We start from the raw sequence: 20,721 nt of genomic DNA, 5'->3' as shown, positions 1-20,721 counted from the left end.
AAATGCTGGTAAAAACCGCTTCATAACAAAAACCAGGAACACAATAACCGTCTATTGTTTCATAAGGCCCTTCGTTTTGACACATATTTCGTTTTAATAATTTAATTCAGAAGCAAATAGCTTTTTCTTGGAGTTGCTCCATAACATACAGCATCTATACACACATATTTCCATATGTATGTGTATTTATAAATGGGGAAATTATATTTAGTAGTTCAATTTGTGTAAATACAAGGAATAAGATTCATTGTCAAGCCAGAAATGTCTTTAACATGTACTACAATATTTGACCCAGACCTCTCCAACAATGTTAAAAAAGTGAATTAAAATTTCAGAAAAACCTTAATGTGCAGTACATGAATACAAAAATGACCCACAAACACACAGGGATGGAATTTTTTCAGGATGTTTTATTTTGTTTGAGGTAAGCAAGAAAAAGACTAAAAAAAAAAGTTGAAACATGTAGCATGGCAGTTGTGTCTTTTACAGAATACTTCGCATCAACACTGACTGCAATGTCTTTTTTTTTTCTTTTTTTAAAGCAAGAAAGACGGCCTCAGACAGAAACAACAAAAACAAATATATATACACGTGTAAAAGCCTATACAGTATCTCCTTATCCAACGGTCTACAAAATGTGCATCTTAGTGGTTATTTCACAGAGCAAAAAAAAGAACATAAACGTTGGTCTGCAGATTGGTTGCTCACAACTCCAAATTCAGTCTGAATCTGTGGTGCTATGCCGTTTTAACTACGGGTTTATTAAAGAATGACAACACAAGATGCTTTTCAAATTAACAGTTACCATGTGAGACGGAGAGCTACGAACTGTTACAGAAGTTTATCTCCTAACCTTTTGTGTGCACTGTGCTTCAACTACTGTCTTTACGAGCAAGTCAGAAAGTTTTTAAGTACCTAACGCACAACTATGGAAGACTGCCTGCTAATAAACCTGAAGACAAAGCAATAAAGTGACCGTTGTAGAGCGTGGTGTGGCATCGCTCCTTTTCCAAACATGTTCTGTTGCAGAGAATGAAGCCTGGGTGCATTTGGAGGCAACACTGGTCTTTTTTTCTTTTCTTTCACCGATCGCGGCCTTTTTTCTCACCACAGAGACGTCTGGTAGTTGAACTTGATCTTCAGGAGATACTTCATGTGAATCTGAGCGACGTCATACACAATGTACCTGGAAGAGCAGTGGTTAAAGAAAACAAACTGCACAGATAACTATACTGTATGTTTTACCTTGATTGATTTATGCATAATGGTTATCATCAATGAGCCTTTCGGCACCATTAGCTAACACAATGTAGCATTAGAACACAGGAGTGATGGTTGCTGGAAATGTTCCTCTGTACCCCTATGGAGATATTCCATTAAAAATGTCTACACTGGATTTCTGATTCATTTAATGTTATCTTCACTGAGAAAAACTGCTTTTCTTTCAAAAATAAGGACATTTCTAAGTGCCCTTAAACTTTTGAACGGTAGTGTACGTCAGAATATTTCTTTTCACCAATTTATACAATTCATACAACCATTTAAAAAAACTGTTTATGAAGCAGAAAAAGTATAATAATGCTTTACAGCTCAGTAATAATCCTTTAAATTGTACATTTTTTGTGACAGGATGCAAAAATAGAGCCATGAATGGACCTGGCAACTGAAAAAAATCATTGTTGAGGGAGTATGACCGAGCATTAACAGGAGATTTATTAAGCATTAATGAACATATTACTTAAAATAAAGCAGAAGGTTGCAAAGATTAGACCCATGGATGGACCTGGCAACCCAAAAATAATCCTTAATGTATGGCAAATGATATATAAAGCATTAACAGATGATCTGTTAACCGTTTCTAAACATTTTGCTTACAATAAACCCTTATAAGTGCCATATAACCATTGGAAACGTGCTCATAGGTGAAGATGAGGTGTTGACTGACAGTTAATAAATAATCACAAACACTTTAAAATTCAGTAAAAACTCTCGAATTTGTATATACTTTGCAAAAGGTAGCAAAAATTGGACCTTTGAATGGACCTGGCAACCCAAAATCATCATTAATGGGTTTTTATTGACCATTAATAAACATATTACTTAGAATAAATTCTTGTAAGTGCCATATAACCATTTAATAAAGTGCTTGTAAGGGTTTGCTCTTAGGAATGTGTTAATAAACAGTTAATAAAACATCAAATAACACGTATTAGTTCAGCAATAACCTGTTGATTTCTATATTTTGGTTGCCAAGTTGCAAAAAAATAAATTAGACCTGTGAATTTATGAAACGCTGACAATCCATAATGAATGTCAATACAGATGTAATCTTTAAATCAGTAAGGCATATTCAGCCAAAATTCAGTTTACATGACATGTTTGGAGAACTTTGCACAAGAGTAAGAGCAGTTTAAAGCTCTTTCTATACACTCTATACACTTTCTATTCACTCTTTGTCAAGTACATTATTTGAAAATTTAATTTATAGAATTAAGTACACTGAAAGGGCATTTATTAATCACATTAATAAACTAGACGAGCCCCCAGTAGAGGGCAGAACCACACCCATGCATGATATTCTGTATCAGTTTTGATCATCATACGTATCTCCCTCCCTACTTGATCTGCTGATCTCTAACTCCACAACTGAGCAGGGGACCTTAGACTGATCTTCAGTGCCAAGTTTGATTATCCTGACTTCAGCATTTGCAGAGATATCTAAACGGACATACACACATACATACTTACCCAGCCAGCCAGATACCGAAGCAAATGCAGCAACCCCGCTGACGTACGTCAGGCGTGGTTAACAAGCTGATTAATATTAAAGGATACTCGTTGTACAGTAGGCTTGTGTCTTCAATGTTGGTGTGGACTCCTTTTCCCAGAGGCACTTGCACTCCTTCTAAATCGACAGCAGCGCCTGGATCTGGAGCAGTTCTACCCAAACCTGGTAAGAGAAAAATGTAAAAAAAAGAAAAAAAAAAGGTAGATGAATGAAAGTCTTAAGAAAAGCACAAACTAAACCTAACAAATAAATAAATTACACATACTAGAATTAACAGTGCATAAATAAAATCTGGTATATAGTTAACTCAAAACACCCTGCCCTAACAATGACATACACAGTATATATGCTTTATTTCATCATACAGCTTTTCAAAGGAGCATTCATATTAATGCAATTCAGTTTTCTTATTTGTGTTCTATCAGCTGCACTAGCAAGACCAAAACAGACCAAATATAAAAACATATTTACAGGATTTCTGCATCATCAACTAAATATATGCTGGGTTTCCACGACTTTGAGTTTTAGCAGAATACCCCAGTACTATACTATATATGTAGTATACCCCTTTACTATACTATCCATACATTCTCACCTTTAACACTGTGTTTGCCTTTAGGTAATTTGGTAATGTGAGAAGCCTTCTTCAGCTCATGCCTGCATTTAGAAAGAAAATTACGCATTAATTAACACAATTATAATATTCTGAAGGTTGACACTTGACAACTCTTTGAATAATTTGGATTGTCACTCACATGTTGCCCAGAGCAACCTCGGCCAGCAGCAGGAGGCCTACAGGGTCGGACTGGGAGGTGTGACAGTAGTTTGCACTCTTGGAAACCATGTCAGCAAAGTAAACACCTTTGCCGAACATGTAACCAGTCTGGGGGAAAATGAAGCAAAAACGTCAGTGTAATACAGGAGTTATTCATGTGAAAATACAACAAAGAGTAAATTAAAAACTATTCCCTCCAGTTTGAACTGAAACTGAAGCCACAAACTGACTCACCACTGGAGCTTCTGGAGGAGCAATACGAAGACCCTGAGACAGAATACCGGCGTAGTTGGTGGTGCGAGAGCCGTGCCACAACAGCTGACGGTTGTGTAGCTCCTCGAATGGACGGTACCGCTGCTGCTCTCCCTCTCGTACGATTTTGAAGATCTAAAAGGACGGCAAAAAGTCGGCAAGCACGGTGAGATGGTAGTTAACGCTGGACAACAAAGGTACACAGGAGAAGAAAGTTTGTGATAAAATCAGCTGTTAAAAACAGAACAACGTAAAGTACAATTAAATGGAACGGTTGTCATGGTAAAAATGAATGAATAGCTTACTTCTTGCACTTCCAGCGTGTACGTATTGTGTGTAGCAGCGTGGGTGTTCTTGACGTATTGTACAATGACCTCAGCCTCATCTGACGTCTTGTCAACAACCTGTGAAATAAACACACAACATACTCCTTTTTATACGACGACAAACCTCAAAGCACAATCCTACACACTGTCCACGACTAAAACATTATTTACAGCACTAGTTTAAGAGTTACTCTCTTGGGCACCCAGATCGCTCAACTGGTTGAGCAGGCGACCCATAAATAGGAGCTATAGTTCCTGATGCAGCGGCCTGGGTTCGATTCCAGCTCACGGCGCTTTGCTGGAGGTCTTCCTCCGATTCTTCTCCCTACTTTCCTCACTAACCTGCCCAATAAAGTGAACAAATGCCCAAAAATAACTCTGATAAACTCTTTACCTCAATCTTGGTTTTGAGTTTCTCATAGTTGATGTCGATGGGGTCGTTTTCGTTGTCCTGGGCTCCTCCTCTCAGCAGGCTGTACGCCACTTCAATATCCAACAGGTTGTCCAACATCTGAACTTTAGCCTGGACAGTGAAGCATTTAAAAAATTCACCTTCTAGGCCTATCAGTGAGATGTTAACACAAAGACAAACAGCACAGCGGGACAGAACATTCGTGTCCTTACTTGAATGTAGTCCAGGGTTTTGAGCAGTGGAGGCTTCTTCATGCCAAAGTCATGAGGAATCAGCGTGTAGAAGCGATTGGAGAGATCCAATATCTGCGCCTCGGGCACACGATCTGACACAGCCTACGATGAAAATACGATGAACACAGACAAAGCGATGCACGATCAATGCTACAGATATCTTGTCCAGCCATTAATACACAAAGACTCTGTGTTATTATGTCAGGAATTCATCCAACAGAGAAATTGGCACCGATAAAAACCCTCCTATAGTTGGTGACTGACCTGCTGGACTTGAGTGAGGAGAGCATAGGCACTCTGGATTTGCCTCTTACTCAGTTTGCCGAGAGGCATCTTCTGGAGGTCAATCTGAAGACAGAAAAGGGAAAATGAGCTTCTTAAATCTTAAAAAAATACTGCACACAGTGAGATATCAACACCAATTGTCATCTGGAGAAAATACAAACTGTTATTTTTCTGCTAAAAATAAGAAAAAGAAATTATTCTTTATAAAAAAACAAATGACTGAGATCATAATAACGAGGTGCATTCCTTTTAAGCTGGCTATTCAGTTTCTGAGTAATTTCTATTTGTGTCTGAGGAAAGTGCAAGACAGAAACAACAAAGACATTATATTTAAAAAACAGACACTGCTCGTCTCCTGAAACAATATCACCAGCTATCTAAAAATCAAGAACACCACGATGCAAGGCTCTGCTGATCAAAGCTACACCGGATGGGAAAATTCAGTTGTGTCACTTACTGGCCTCAGGTCTTATGTGTGTTTTGTTATGACAATAAACCAAATGTAACAGAAGTAGGGGTGAGAAAATTCAGGAAATATATCATATGCCTGCTCATATCATCATTGTTCGCTCTGTGTTTTATAGTTTTAGAATGTTGTAAAGCGTATATTGGACATGTTTCTAACACCTTGTTGAAAGCATGCCACCAAGAAAAAAGGCAGTTCTGAAGGTAAAAGGCGCCCGACCTTTTACTAGCAAACTGTACCTAATAAAGCGCCCAGTGAATGCATATTACTATGAGTAGAAAAGTCGTACCTCAAACTCCACCATGGCTTTCTTCATGCTCTCCACATCAAAGATCATCTTGATTAGCTCCTGGACAGGCTTTTCCAGCTTTGACTTGGTGCCAGCGGTGGCCGTCAGCCTCTTCACTGCCTCTTCATCCTGCCCACAAACATTAGCACATTAGCATTAGCATTAGAGCCCTGGTCAAGCACTGAAAACATGCGGTGGCGTGTGTACTTTCAGTTTCATGCAGGTTTGTGTGTACCTGTCCGTAGTCAATCTCCAGTGGGTAGAACTTATTGGGATATTTGATGAAGTTGGAGCAGTCCCAGCCGTTGCCCGTCTTCTCCTTGTAAACACACAGGAAGTTATCCAGGGCAGAGTTCTTATCGTGGAATTTGTCTATCTTGTTGCCTCCGATGGTGGTGCCTACTCTGCCCCATGACCTGAACACCCAGTACCTACAAGTACATGACAGGGGGGTAGCGCAAGATATAAGTGAGTTAGTATATGGATAGATAACATATGATAAACAAGTTACGACACTTCACAGAGTGAGATTACCGTTTCTGTACATCATCCTCCAGCAGCTGCAGCTTATAGTAGGAGTTAGTTCCTCTGACAATGTCCACAAGACCCAACGTAGCGCTGTACATCTTCCCATTCTGCTCCAGGACATGGGCACTGTTCTCCAGACCTAGAACGATAATCAAAATCATCAATCAAAGTCAGAGGAAACAAAGGACACAACACTTTCAGTCCAGGGGACTCATGACTACCTGAGTCTGGATCCACAGCAGCTCCACCTTTGACTGTCAGTTTCATCTTTTTGGATTTGCTTCCACCTTTAATGGAAAAAATTCAATTGTTTACAACATCATACTGAATAATAACATATTCAGATCTACTCATTTTTGATTCAAATTTAACAGAATGGCAATCGAATCACCTTTCACTGTCACTTACAGCAGTGTGATAACATAATGTGTCACTTCTCTATTGCTTTACAAGTAACAAAATGTAACGCAGGTTTTTCTCTACAACTTTTCCATTCCAAGAACAAAATGTAGTGCCTTTACTATTTAACTGTATAATTCTACACAGCATGTACGTCCTACAGTTGGAGTGACAAATATGTCTTTACAATCTTTTTCTTTTCTATTTGTTTTTTGCTCTTTGTCTTTCTTGTCTTATTTTTGTTATCTTGCTGATCAAACGTACAAATTTCCCCACTGTCTGATCACCAAAGTTAATCTAATCTCAAACTGTAACCAAGTCTTTAAATAAACATTCGTAGACACATGCCACGGCAACATTCGGTATTTTTATAACCGCCTTTACCTTCCTCCTCCTTCACCCTGCCTGTGCTCTTGGCAGCCGGCGCTCCAGACTTGGAGGCCGTGGACGGAGCCGGAGCCTCGACTTTGACCTCTGCACCCCAGGGTGAGATGGCGTGCAGGGAGACCAGCTCCTGGAGAGCTTTGCCTGATGACTTGACGTCGGTGAGGAAATCCTCGGAGACCACACGCACAGCGGCGTCTCGCACCTCCTCCATCTTCTTGCTCATCTTCTCCACCTCCTCTGTGAAACCATGAGGACAGAGAAACCGTTACAATCTGGAAATGTTACATTCAAAGGTTTTAGAATGCCCCAATTTTTCCTGTTTTTTAAAAAAATTAAATTCAAGTAGCTCAAGCTGGATGAATAGTTTGAAATGGTACAAAGGAAATTAACTTCTTAGTGTTGCTCTTCAATGGGACTCCGCTTATGGTCTCATTTATTAATTCTTGTTTTGTTGAATCGTTACTCACTCTTGGTGCTGAGGCACAAAGACGCCTTATTGGCTGTGCCGGTGATCTTTCCACCGAGCTCCTCCACAGCAGCCTTCAGATCATCTTTGTTCTTGCTCAGTTTGCCCACAGCCAGTAGTTTCATACCAGTAAGAGGTTTGTCTGTGGCGTAAAAACACGCACATAAAAGACGCAATTTGCTTTCAGTAACAGCTACTTATTGCTTAGCTTTACGTCTTTGTTTCACCATGAAGTATTTTATTTATTGCATCTTTAATGCATCATCTGGATCAAATTACAACCTCAGCATACAGAGAGGATGTAAAACTCTAATGTCTATGCAGGATATTAACATATTTCTCTTGGTTTCACCTGAAGGTGCTCCCTCTGGCAGCCGCTCGGTCGGCGCACTCGATGCACTCGCCAGAGGTTCGGCTTTGGCCGCTGTCAGAGGTTTGGTGGGAGCCTCCTTGGGATAAAGTCTGTCCTGTCGCTTGAACTTGAATTTTTTCAAAAAAGGGACTTCGTGGAATTCCTGAAATGTAAGATTTTAATGGAAATGTATTTAAATCAGAGCCAAATGTCAGCTGTAACTCAAAGCAAGCAGCAGTAAATAGTCAAATACGAATGTCCCCGCCTAATTTTACTCATTTTATTTGTGGGTAGTAGCATGAGCCAATCAGAATGTCATTACAAAAGAGCCAAATGGAGTCCCGTAATGAGCTGACCCACCTTGGGGATGATCCAGTCTTTGCGTATTGGTGTTGTGGTTTTGAACACACACTTCGTCCAGGCTGAAATGTCCCCTTTGCAGTAATAAGCGTCACCCTTAAACACCAGCTGGCCCTGGCACTCCTTACAGGGCTCCAGAGCACCGAAAGCCATACCGTCTGCCAGGCTGTCGACCACCTGTCAACCAAAAAACACTCAGAATGACTCTTAATGGCAACAAAGAGTCAATTCACAAAGAGTAAACAAAATATCCTTAGTAACACAATTTAGTTTACATACAGTGAAGTACTGCACACTTGAACGCTATAATGGACACGTGTTGCTTTTACAGCACTAATATGAACATGTCATCTCAGAACATTTGCTTCTTTAATCAGATGAAAAGAACATGAAGGAAATCTCAACTTTAATGTATGGATTGCTATTCCTGAATAAGATGGGTATTGAAATCCACGTAAATATTTAACGAGACGAGGCTTTCTTACATTGGATTCGCCGGAGGGAACTTCCTGTCTGTTTGCAATCAGCAGCTCCTTCATGTCGTTGGTTGAACAATTTTTCCGCAGTTTGTCCTTGATTCCCCAAATCAGCTGGCTTTGACTCTGTAGACACATGTATTTACAACAAACACACAAAAACAGGGAAATGTATTAAGAACACGGTCGCCGAACATTACGGATGTTTGCTAAGGCTGCAGTCCCCAGGTCGACTGATTGATTGTTATGCTGTCACTGGATCGTATTTTTAATGACAATGATGGAACAGACAACCTGTGAACATTCTGTGTTTTCACAGCTTTGAACATGCCAAACCTCATGGATGCTGCTGCTTTTACTTTATTAAACATTTACTGAACATTAACTCCAAACTAGATGATTCTGTGTTAAAGAAGTCATCGACGTGGTGCCACTTTGTCCATTAAATTGGGTGTAAACATCACAGGTCAACAACATCTTGGCATATCTCATCTAAAGCAGGCTGGATGACTTGTCAGCATTATATTTCTCAATAGTTCATGTGCTTGGATCACCAGGAAGTTTATTTTCAGAAATGACACCAATATAGAAAGGTCCACGAGCAACTAGGTAAAAATAATGACATTAAAATGATTTAATATCCTATAAATAGTTTCTTTACTATAATAACATAGTGGGTCCAGTGTATTCAGTGCATTGTAGCCAGTTTAGTTAATCGAGACATAATAATGTGAAGCTTTTTTACTACATGTAACCAATTAGTTTGTTAAAAAGTAGGTATGGTTTCACTTTTCAGGAGATGTAGTCTTCGCTTGCCGTCCATTCCTCTCCTCAACACTGCCTTTTCGCAAAAAGAAACTGAAATGACTTAGCTTTGTCTCTGCAAAGGGTAGCTAGCTCCATCCTTTATCCAAACACAAACACAGAAGAGGAGAGACCAAATATGCTACACAAGAGGAGAAGACACTAGCATCAAAATCTAACCACAGGGGACCCAACTTCACGAAGAAATCAAACAAGAAATCAACTTGGAGCTCAACTTTGGAAAAAATGGAAATCTCTGGCTGATCAGTTTGACTTCAAGATTTATATTTAGTCTTCGTTTTCCAAGAAAAAAACAAGACTTTGAGGATTTTCTTTGGTTGAATGCTTACTCCGAAATGTGAGAGAAATAAAAGTACCTTCAGCTGCTCTTCAAGCTTCTTCTTCTCATCTTCTTCCTCTTTCTTCTGTTTCTTTGAGACTCCATCTACTTCATCTCCTTTACGCTTCCTGTAAACATAAACACAAACTCAGGAAAAAGTCTCATCCAACCTTAAATTGGTTTTCTTCGCCTCCAGTAATTCAGCAAGGACAAAGAAAGAAGGTGAAAAAAACATCTTAATTAAGTTCCTAAATGAGGCGCAAAGGGACAGAGAACGACTGTCAGGATGAGGCACAAACAAGTGGGAATGCGACACCTTTATTCATTAAGCTGACTCATTAGGGCCCCATCAGTTAATGGACACACACAAACACAAGCTGGTGCACGTCGGCATGATCCCAGGCGGCAGTGACGGTATCGTGCACTCTGTCCTGACAAGAAAAATGTACCGGACGCCCCCCACGAGACCCGAAACACACTTTTCCGTTAATGATCACCGAGGAGCACTCAGTCTTGTCCGATCTGTTTAAGAAAAAAACAAAACAAAAAGCCTCCTTTATCAGACACAGCTGACATCAGGGAGGAAGGAGGACATATAAAACAGGATCGTTCAGTTTTTCAACTGAAGTATCCGTCTGTTTTTTATGCCAGGATGGCTGCTGTCAGATCAGCACTGATGGAGTCTTCAGATTCTTGACCAACATTTTTATCTCCAGATCCTTGTGTCTGTTGACTGGTGAGTGATTTCACTGCTACGATGCATGTTATTGCTGCACTCAGTAGCTCAGCCTGACTTGTAAGTTGAATTTTAATTCTCTTTCTAGGTCTAACTATGGACAAAACAGCTGAATTGTTGAACTTCTACTCTTTCCAACAAAGTGCCAGCTCATCCCACCCGTTTTACTCTTTTACACAACTTTCTCGTGAGTTTTCGACGACTTCTTTCTCCAATTCCTCCTCCTCTTCACCTGCACCGACCGACTTGGTGATTTCCCCGAACGTGGCGTACATGGCGGCTGAGCTCATCATCGCTTTTTTCTCCATTACCGGCAATCTGCTGGTCTGCGCTGCCGTGGGAATCAACCGCAAACTACGCACCGTCACCAACTACTTCCTGGTGTCGCTGGCGGTGGCAGACATCTGCGTGGGCGCCATCGCCATCCCCTGCGCCATCCTGACCGACGTGGGTTTGCCGCGTCACAACTTCTACCTGTGTCTGCTCATGCTCAGCGTCCTGATAATGTTCACCCAGAGCTCCATCTTCAGCCTGCTGGCGGTGGCCGTGGAGCGCTACGTCGCCATCTTCGTGCCCTTCCGTTACAAGGTCCTGATGAGGCCCCGCAACGCCGTGCTGGTGATCCTCGCCACCTGGCTGCTGGCCTTCCTCATCGGTCTCGTCCCTCTGGTGGGATGGCACAAGACGCCGCCTGATTCGGGCCACTGCTTCTTCGTCCTGGTGGTGGACATGACCTACATGGTGTATTTCAACTTCTTCGCTTGCGTGCTCACACCCCTAGTGATCATGTTCCTCATCTACGCCCAGATCTTCGCCACGGTCAAGCGGCAGGTGAGGCGGATTGCGTGCGAGCGAAGCGGCAGAGGGGAGGGACAAGTGAGGACTGCAGCCAGCATGCGGCGAGAGATGAAGACAGCGACTACTCTCTTTTTGGTTCTTTTCCTCTTCACAATCTGCTGGATCCCGCTTCACGTCATCAACTGCTTCCTGCTACTGTGTCCGCGCTGCTTCGTGCCGCTGGAGCTGCTGCTCACCACCATCATCCTGTCACATGCAAACTCCGCCGTCAACCCCTTCCTCTACGCGTACACTATGACTGCTTTCAGGGACACGTTTAAGGCCATTTTTATGTGCTGCAGGACGGTGGGAGACAGAGAGGCTGAGGACAGAGATGGAACGGCCGCCTGAAACAAACAACACACCTGAGCACATCGGTGACACTTGATTCCATCTAATACCAGAGGAGTCAAACTCATTTTAGTTCAGGGGCCACATTCAGCCCAATTTGATCTTAAGCAGAGCGGACCAGTGAAATCAGAGCATAATAGCCGATAAATAATGACAACTCGAAATTTTTTCCTCTGTTTTAGTGTAAAAAAGTACAATTCTGAAAATGGTCACGTTTAATAAAGTATCTTTTCACAAAACAATATGAACAACCTGAAGTTTCTTCAGAAAAAAATACGTGAAATTTCAACAATATTAAGCCTCATTCTATCATTTACACATTACAATTTACAGATCACAGTGTGTCTACAAAGGTATAAAACATTTAGTCACAGCTATCTGGAAGTGAACAGTATTTTACAATCGGTCAAGATCTAGAAATCATTATAACTTTATATTATTTCCACATCTGTGTAGTAATCCTGACACCATACCACACCACACCAGCCATGCTGCTATCTCACAATGATACAGAAATCTTTAACAAATCTGTGGATCCAGACTATAAGCTGCATCACTGCTAAAATCTAATCACTTGGTCCTTGAGTCATTTCTGACCTTCCCTGAAAATTTCATCCAAATCTGTTAGTCTGTTTTTGAGTAATGTTTCTAACAGACAGACAAACCAATCCCGATCGTCACATAATTCTGCTGCTTTCCTGGGCATCAGCTGCTGACTCACATTATATCGCACCAGGTTCAATGTCTTTAAATATTTTCACAGTGAGGATTCAGTTTCACCTCTGTAATTTTTACACTTTGCAAAGTCGTCCCGTTGGCCGGATTGGACCCTCTGGAGGGCCGGTTTTGGCCCACGGGTCTTATGTTTGACACCCCTGGTCTAAACGCTTCACGGCACCACATCTCTCAACGTCTCGATCTTTGTCTCACCCTTCAGATTTGACAGCAGGGAGCCTCTTCTTCAGCTCCTCCTTGTCTTCTGCCCGCAGCGCATTGAATCCCTTCAGCTGAGCGGCGCTGTCCTCCGGCCTGAAGACCAGCTCCTCCCTGCGGCTCACGAAGCACGCCGTGTGGTACCAGCGGTCGATCAGACCCAGCTGGGGCTTCTCTGGGTCCACGGTTTTCTTGGACACACGAATCTGATCCTGAAGTGGAAAAACAAAGGACCTCAATTATCAACTGATAATGTTCACACTGGCTATTATTTTTAAACAGCAGTTTTTTTCTGTGTGACCACTAAAAAAGGCTGCAAACCTTTTCTATTTTCTGCTCGCAGCCTTTGCATGTGCTGCGGTTGGACTTGGCATATTCCACCGCAAAGTCATTCAGCGTCTTCTCTCCTTTGGCTCCACCCTTCTGGTCTCTATTTCCTACAAGACAGAATATGTGACCGATTATTTGACTCATTTTGACAAACAAGATCAAAGATGTGACCAACTCCAAACCCGATTTATTGTAGCATAGTACAAAAAGGCAATTGAGAAGCTAAAACAAGGGGAATATTTTTGAGTCGACATTTATTATTAAAGGATTGTGGAGAGACAGGAAGGATAGGGACGAGTCTGCATCATTTTGATTATCTGTAATTACATTGTGAAGAGTTTGAATTTGTAATTAACAGAATTTTCATTAATCAAAATGACAGGGATGTCTGTAATTCCGTTCGGAGAGGTCAAACTAATATAGATATCTAAAATGCCGTTGTGACTGGCGAAGCATTTCAACCGTGTTTGCAGAAACAATGGCAGCTGCTCTGGTTGGTAAGAAAATGCTGTGAAAGAAGAAGAGCTCATCAGCAGGGAGTATGTGGAGAATAAGAGCTTCATTCTTTACAGACTTGTGGTCCACATTTACTAAAACTTTGCCCTCAGGCTGTTCCGACGTAGCAGTAAAACACTTTTGCTGAGAATTTTTTCAGTAGCACAGTATGTTAGAAAAGCAAACCTGCTGCAGCTCCTTACATCATTACAGATGCATCATTTCGACAAGTCAAAACTTTAATTCAATATTAAAAAAATACGTGGTAACTGAGCACAAATCTAGTTGGAGGATCCGACAAAATCCTTTTCACTAATCATAATTCCAGTTCATCTGTCGTTCTGACTTGTTAAAACTTAGGGTATCTAAAAAGAACTACAGGGGGTCCTCTGTTTACGACGTCCTCGACCTACGGCGTTTCGTCGTTACGTCTGAACTGGTAACGTGGAATTAGTTTGTGAGTGGAGCGGGAGAATACGTCGTCACGCGGCGCTATAAGACGGCCTTGGATTATGTTACATTAATTAACTTTTTGCACTTCATTACAGCTCCCAAGTCTCAGTCAGACTCTTCTGATGGCAGTGCTTCGAAGAAAAGGAAAGCCATCTCTATGGAAGTGAAATTAGAGATAATAAAACACTCAAGTTGTAAAAACAGTGCAATGTAATAATAATAATAATAATAATAATGGATTAGATTTATATAGTGCTTTTCTGGGCACTCAAATCGCTTCACAATGGATCCATCATTCATTCACTCACACATTCTCACTCTGGTGGTGGTAAGCTACATTTGTAGCCACAGCTGCCCTGGGGCAGACTGACGGAAGCGTGGCTGCCTACGGCCCCTCCGACCATCACCAACATTCATACGCATTCATTCACCAGTGTGAGAGCAGCACTGGAGGAAAGGCGGGTAAAGTGTCTTGCCCAAGGACACAACAGCACATGACTAGGACCGCCAACCCTTCAATCACTGGACGACCCGCTCTACCACCTGAGCCACAGCCGCCCCTTATTCTGTAATCTTCTTGTAAAATGACTCATACATGCATGAAAGTTGTTGGTATTCATGACTTTTCTGTAGAACTGATCGATATCGTGATGCACGTTACGGCTTTGTTTACATTTTCGACTTAGCTCGAAAACCGACTTACTTAGGAATGGAACTCCGACATAAGTCGAGGACTCTCGTTCATTGATATTTTGACTTGAAGTCAATTAAAAGCCTTTTGAACAAGAACTAGGAGTTATGGCTAGTGAGAAACTGTAATTATAGCTTTTTATAATTCATATTTGCAGCCCAGGAAATATGAATTTGTACGAATGGTAAAAATGACCTTCACGTGGCCTACAAAAAATGAAGATGTGGATATCTGAAAAGTTCTCTTTGATTACAATATGTCAGCTAATAAATATTAAAATCTCTTGCTGTAGATGTGCAACAAATGGTCAAACCAGGAACTCACTAATGAGGTCATTAACAACCATGTATTACGCTCCTTAACCGCTTTGCTTTTTAATGTATTAGTTTACAGAATAATTTACGTGATCTGTTTGATAGCCAGTTATTAAAATATGCTTTTTATTTCCCAATGACCCGTCAGCTTGAATTAGATCTCTAATTAAGCTGCACCGGGGTCACCAGGAGGCTCTTTTCTTTGCACCACTATACGGATGTTTGTTCTCCGTAATTAAAGTTGGTTTATCCACTGATAGACCTATAAATCTACACAACTGGGCAGGTAATAATCTTTGATTCATACTACACAGACATTTACAACAATGGAAGAGTTACTTTATGATTACTGTTGGACGGTGATGTGTGTCTCTACAAAGCAATGTTTACAAAATCATTAACTAATCCGACACTGTTGAACTGATGGCGCCTCTGTTCATGAGTGTAAGATATTATCTGCAAAGTTTCCTTGCAATAACTCAGCTCGAGATGACATTGAACTAATTAATTTGCTCCACAGCTTCCATAAAGGGACTGTAGTAGGAGTTTTCCTGTCTCAGAATGGGCCTTTAGGGGAAATGTATAATAAGCACTGGAGCAACAATTTTACTGATATTTTTGACCTACACTATCGTTCAAAACGTTTGACGTCACTTAAAAATGTCCTTATTCTTGAAAGAAAAACAGTTTTTTTCAATGAAGAGAACATTAAAAGATCCAGAATTCCAGTGTAGACATTGTTAATGCGGTAAATGACTATTCTAGCTGGAAACAGCTGATTTTTAATGAAACATCTCCATAGGGGTACAGAGGAACATTTCCAGCAACCATCACTCCTGTGTTCTAATGCTACATTGTGTTAGCTAATGGTGCTGAAAAGCTCATTGATGATTAGAAAACCCTTGTACAGTTATGTTAGCACATGGATAAAAGTGTGAGTTTTCATGGAGAACATGAAATTGTCTGGATGACCCCAAACTTTTGAAAAGTAGTATATGACAAAAAATTGCAATTATGCTCAAGAAAAGAAACCCTAATTCACAATGCAACAAAAAACATTTTAAATTGTTACAATTTTGGTGCAGGTTTTCCTCTTTGGAAGCCACCAAAAACTCCTCCATGCAGGTAAAACTTTGTGCACGGCGGCTAACGTAAGTCAAACCCTCGCAGTAGAGCACCGACCTCCTGTAGCTCCACCGCTTTCAATGGCCTTCTTGACCTTTTCCTGGTCGTCCCAGCGGAGGTCAGAATATCCAGCGATGTCGGCGGTAGACTGAGCTGCTGCTCGCTGCCAGAAGCAGGAGAAGTGGTGCCAGTGGGGGACCTTCCCATCGAACATGGGCGACTGGAACAGACAAGGAAGACTCAGTGTTTATAGTCAGTGTGTTCACAGTGAAGCAGTGGTTCTAAAAGGTGTTAACATTTTATTATCTCATATATTTAATTATCATGTTATGAGAGGAAAAATACACCTCTGTGTTACGTACAAGCCTAGACAGTCCATTTTACACCCTTCTGGTCATTACATGAGGTTTAAAGGTCCAACGCATCTCTACTGATGGAGGATCTTGTTTTAGCAGATTGATTTAGCAGAAGTGACAAAAAAATTGCAATGGCTTGTGATATTTATTAAGTTCTGCTCTTTTCTTACTGACACATACTGTTTTTTTACTAGTGGGATTGCACAATAGGACTGAACACCAGGCAAAAAAAAAAAAAGAACACACTGAGATGAGTTTCACTGTTACTGCTGGTTCAGTGGGAAGATTTGCACTTTGTTTTAAGTGCAGTGTTTCCCCTGGGTTGAAATGGCTGTGAGGTGGTGTGGTGGGGTGGGGTGGGGTGGGTGGTGGGGTATACACTATATATACTATCATCCCGCCACCTGTCGCCGGAGGGTGGCAGGCAGGCAGTCCGGACTTTCTGGTCTCGTCGGTCCGGCGGGTTTTGCACTTTTTTTTTTTTTTTTGGGCGCGGACCAGTGAGGCGGCAATGTCGGCCGCCTCGTCGGTCATATAGGAGGGGAAACACTGAAGTGAACAAAAAACAATATTAAAATGATGAAGCGACAAGAGCAGGGGGGTCAAACTGATTTTAGTTCAGTGGCAACATCATCAAGCATAGTGGTGGAAGTATTATGCCCAGTTCCAGATACCTGTCACTAAAAGTTTTGTACTTTTGTGATCAACTGTGATCTGTAAGTTGTCATGTATAAATGATAAACTGAAGCACAATGTTGTTCTTATTTTTCTTAAGAAATTTCAGGATGTTTGCATCGTTATGTATAAAAAAACTAACACTCAATGCAATTAAAGCGCTAAACAGCCAAGTTTGACGTACTCAAACATGTCAACAACAGCTTTTGATGAGCTTAACAGATAACTGAGGGGATAGAAGCAGAAAAAAAACAACCGAGTTCTATATAACTTCTGTTACATTTTATGATTTAGATTTTAGTGGCAATGTGGTCTAACCCACAACCTGAATATAGTGGTACAGTGGAAAGTTAGACCAGTCTTGAAAACACTTTGAACCTATTTTTCTCAAAAACGACAAAGTAGGTTAGACCACTCTGCTTCCAGCCATCACTCCTGTCTTCTAATGCTACATTTTGTTAGCTAATGGTGTTGAAAGGCTCATTGATGATTAGAAAACCCTTGTGTAATTATATTAGCACATGAATAGAAGCGTGAGATTTCATGGAAAACAGGAAACTGTCTGGGTGACCCCAGACTTTTGAACGGTAGTGTGAATCAAAGTGAATTGAAAAGAATGTTAATTACGAAAAAACAAGCCAAAAATGGAAATATTTGAGAGGAAAATTAAACAATTCCTTTTAACTATATTTAACGCACATAAAATATAATTATTTAGCTGATATTTGCCATTATTTGAAAGAAAATTATGCATATTAAGGATTAAAAAATAGTAAATAAATTTGTTTGTTATGAAAATGAATGTTTAACACTCATTTTTCAAAACTATACTTTTATTTTACAGATCCACCCCATTTGTAGACAATAACTAGCAAAAATCTACTACTAATTCAAGAATAACTACTGTCAAAAAGTCCTGAAAAAGTTGCACTAAGCCAAGTAGCATTAACAATCAAACTGTCCAGCCCTATTGCAAGAAAGAAATTATATTACTACTATAAGAAAAAAGCAAAATACTTGTGTCAAATACAGGTTCTCCACTCATTTTACACACATGGTCTCTTTAAATATGGCTATGCATTAAAATGTTATAATCAGTGAAGTGATTAAAGCAAACATGCGGCTCGCCAGAGGAAACGTAAAAAAAAGGTTTTCTAAAATATGAAAGTTTTACTGATATACATGTAATCATTTTAGATATTTTTAGGATTTTTATTCTTTTTTGAAAATATTCACAATTTGGAATTTTCTTGCCAAATTTGGGGGATATTTTAAAATAAAAAAATTAAGGTAAATTTTAGGGAATTACTGGGATTTTCTTCCTGAAGGTTTTGCAAATTTTAAGAAATTTTGGGAATCTTCGCTGAATTCTTTGGATTTTTTTCAGACAAGGAAACGGTACTTTTCAGACAAGGAGGGTCGAGACACTTCAGGTTGTTTGTAATGGTTTTTTTTTTAAAAAAAGATAATTAATTAAATGTGAACATTTTGAGAATGCACTTTTTTGCATTAAAACAAAGGAAACACTTGGAATTGTGGTTATATGTTATTATGCTCTGATTTTACTGGTCACTTGAGATCAAATTGTGCTGAATATGGCCCCTGGACTAAGATGAGTTTGCCAGCCCTGGATTAAAGTGTCCTTCTCATTACCTCAGTGTGCTTCTGGCCTTTAAATGGACACTGACTGTGGATCTGGAGCTGCTCCACAGACCATGAGTAAGGACCTGCTGCAGCCACATAAGCAGGTTTATTAAGACTTAATTAATTACCTTCTCAGTGGGGCAGCAGCAGATTTTACAGTCTGGTGCTGTCGGTGTGTGTCTCCTGAGGTTTGTGCAATAAATTTAGAAGCACATCATCATTATGAGAAGCTCAGTTTCATGAATAACTCCATGCATGAATGAATGCAACACTAAAGGAAGGCTCAGCGGCTCTTTGTGGACAGCAGACAATGTCAGCCATTTAAATGCAAACCGGGCCCTCATTCAGGATTCAACAATCAGAGGTAGTTTTCTAACCTTCTATTCTGCTCATAAATATTCGCTTTGTTTGCGCAGTTATTATTTAGCCAAAACTGCGCGGTGTTGTTAAGCTAGCTAGCGGAGCGGCTATGCCTACCTGCACCATGATGGCCATCCTCAGGGAGTCTTTGGCGATGTTTTCTTTGCACTTCTTGCACGAAGCCCGGCCGCTCTTGGCGTACTCGGCCCGGTACAGCTTGTCCTCCTGGGTGTCGGCCATTGGTTCGGTGGTTCTGGGGTGGAACAAGGCGAGCCGACGGGGTTAGCAGAACTTTATCCGGATGACGAGGAGCCACAACAATCAGCGCACGAGCCGAGGAGCAGCGTAGCAGCCCGCGTGCCTGGGAGGAGGAGGAGGAGGAGGAGGAGGAGGAAGAGGGAGAGGTCTCACTCAGACACATACTATTGTGCTCACTCTGACGTGCTTACTGGAACACAAAAAAATAAATAAAAGAAAGGATTGTATGTCTCTTACTAAGGGATCAGATACAAGGGTCATTCCAAAATTGGAGGACATTTGGGCACAGTCAGGGTGTCCATGTTGACCCCTCCGCACCGCCGAAAGTATCAACAATGGATATCAAAACTGGATCGTGGAACAATGGAAGAAGGTGGCCTGGTCTGATGAGTCTAATTTTCTTTTACATCACATGGATTGCCGGGTGTCTTGCTTTCCTGGGGAACACATGGCACGAGGATGCACTATGCGAAGGAGATCAGCCAGTGAAGGCAGTGTGATGCTTTGGGCAATGTTCTGCTGGGAAACCTTGGGTTCTCCATCCATGTGGACGTTACTTTGACAAGTACCACCTACCTAAGCATTGTTACAGACCATGTACATCCTTTCATGGAAACGTTATTCCCTGATGGCTGTGGCATCTTTGTGTAATTCAACAGTTCTACCATCACAAAAACAGCCACAGAGTATAATACTACCACCACCATGCTTGATGATACCTACTAGTGGGTCTTGGAGTTAAAGACCTCACCTTCTCTTCACCAAAAATGTTGCTAGTTACTGTGGCCAGATAGCTCAAATTTGGTTTTATCTGACAACAGAACTTTCCTTTTCTTCGTCCATGTGATCAGCAGCAAACTTTAGTGGAACCTTAAGGTGCTGTTTCTGGAAGAAGGGCTTCCTTCTTGAACAGCGGCCTTTCAGCCCATGGTGATGTAAAAAATGTTGACTGTGGACACTGCCTGTGTTCCAAAAGCTTCTAATTCATTGAAGATCTGCTTTTTGGTGATTCATGGCTGACTCTTGACCATCCTGACCAAGTCTCTCAGCATCAGGTGATACTTTGTGTTGTTCTTCGTGATTATACATCATGCACTTCATACTTCCAAACAGTTGTTTGCACAGAGGATTTTGGGATCTGAAGCATCTCGTTCAAGCCAATGATTTGCCTTTTTAGGTCTGTGCTGAGCTCCTTAAACTTTCCCCCTGTAGTGTTTGTGGTTTA

The 20,721-nt window shown here is 40.9% G+C and overlaps 2 protein-coding genes across 2 annotated transcripts; one reads left to right on the top strand and one right to left on the bottom strand.

Moving 5' to 3' along the window:
• Nucleotides 1-390: 390 nt before the first annotated feature.
• parp1 (poly (ADP-ribose) polymerase 1) lies at nt 391-19,609 on the bottom strand. The gene is made up of 23 exons (XM_022207005.2): nt 19,356-19,609; nt 16,261-16,423; nt 13,117-13,232; nt 12,793-13,007; nt 9,976-10,066; nt 8,804-8,920; nt 8,319-8,495; nt 7,959-8,121; nt 7,608-7,748; nt 7,138-7,377; nt 6,576-6,641; nt 6,361-6,493; nt 6,062-6,257; nt 5,827-5,955; nt 5,051-5,134; nt 4,766-4,888; nt 4,536-4,664; nt 4,121-4,219; nt 3,798-3,950; nt 3,544-3,671; nt 3,384-3,445; nt 2,836-2,950; nt 391-1,186 (listed from the first exon to the last, which is right to left on the bottom strand). Exons 1-23 carry the CDS (start codon nt 19,476-19,478, stop codon nt 1,105-1,107), a joined length of 3,045 nt encoding a protein of 1,014 aa, XP_022062697.2. The 5' UTR covers nt 19,479-19,609; the 3' UTR covers nt 391-1,104.
• Nucleotides 10,741-12,782, top strand: LOC110959980 (adenosine receptor A1-like). The gene has a single exon (XM_051960988.1). It carries the CDS (start codon nt 10,771-10,773, stop codon nt 11,860-11,862), a length of 1,092 nt encoding a protein of 363 aa, XP_051816948.1. The 5' UTR covers nt 10,741-10,770; the 3' UTR covers nt 11,863-12,782.
• Nucleotides 19,610-20,721: the final 1,112 nt, after the last annotated feature.

The sequence above is a fragment of the Acanthochromis polyacanthus genome, chromosome 16 (assembly GCF_021347895.1).
Source record: "Acanthochromis polyacanthus isolate Apoly-LR-REF ecotype Palm Island chromosome 16, KAUST_Apoly_ChrSc, whole genome shotgun sequence".
NCBI classification, from domain to species: Eukaryota; Metazoa; Chordata; class Actinopteri; family Pomacentridae; genus Acanthochromis; species Acanthochromis polyacanthus.
Note: the sequence above shows the minus strand (reverse complement) of the source record. Positions and strands in the feature narration are given on the sequence as shown.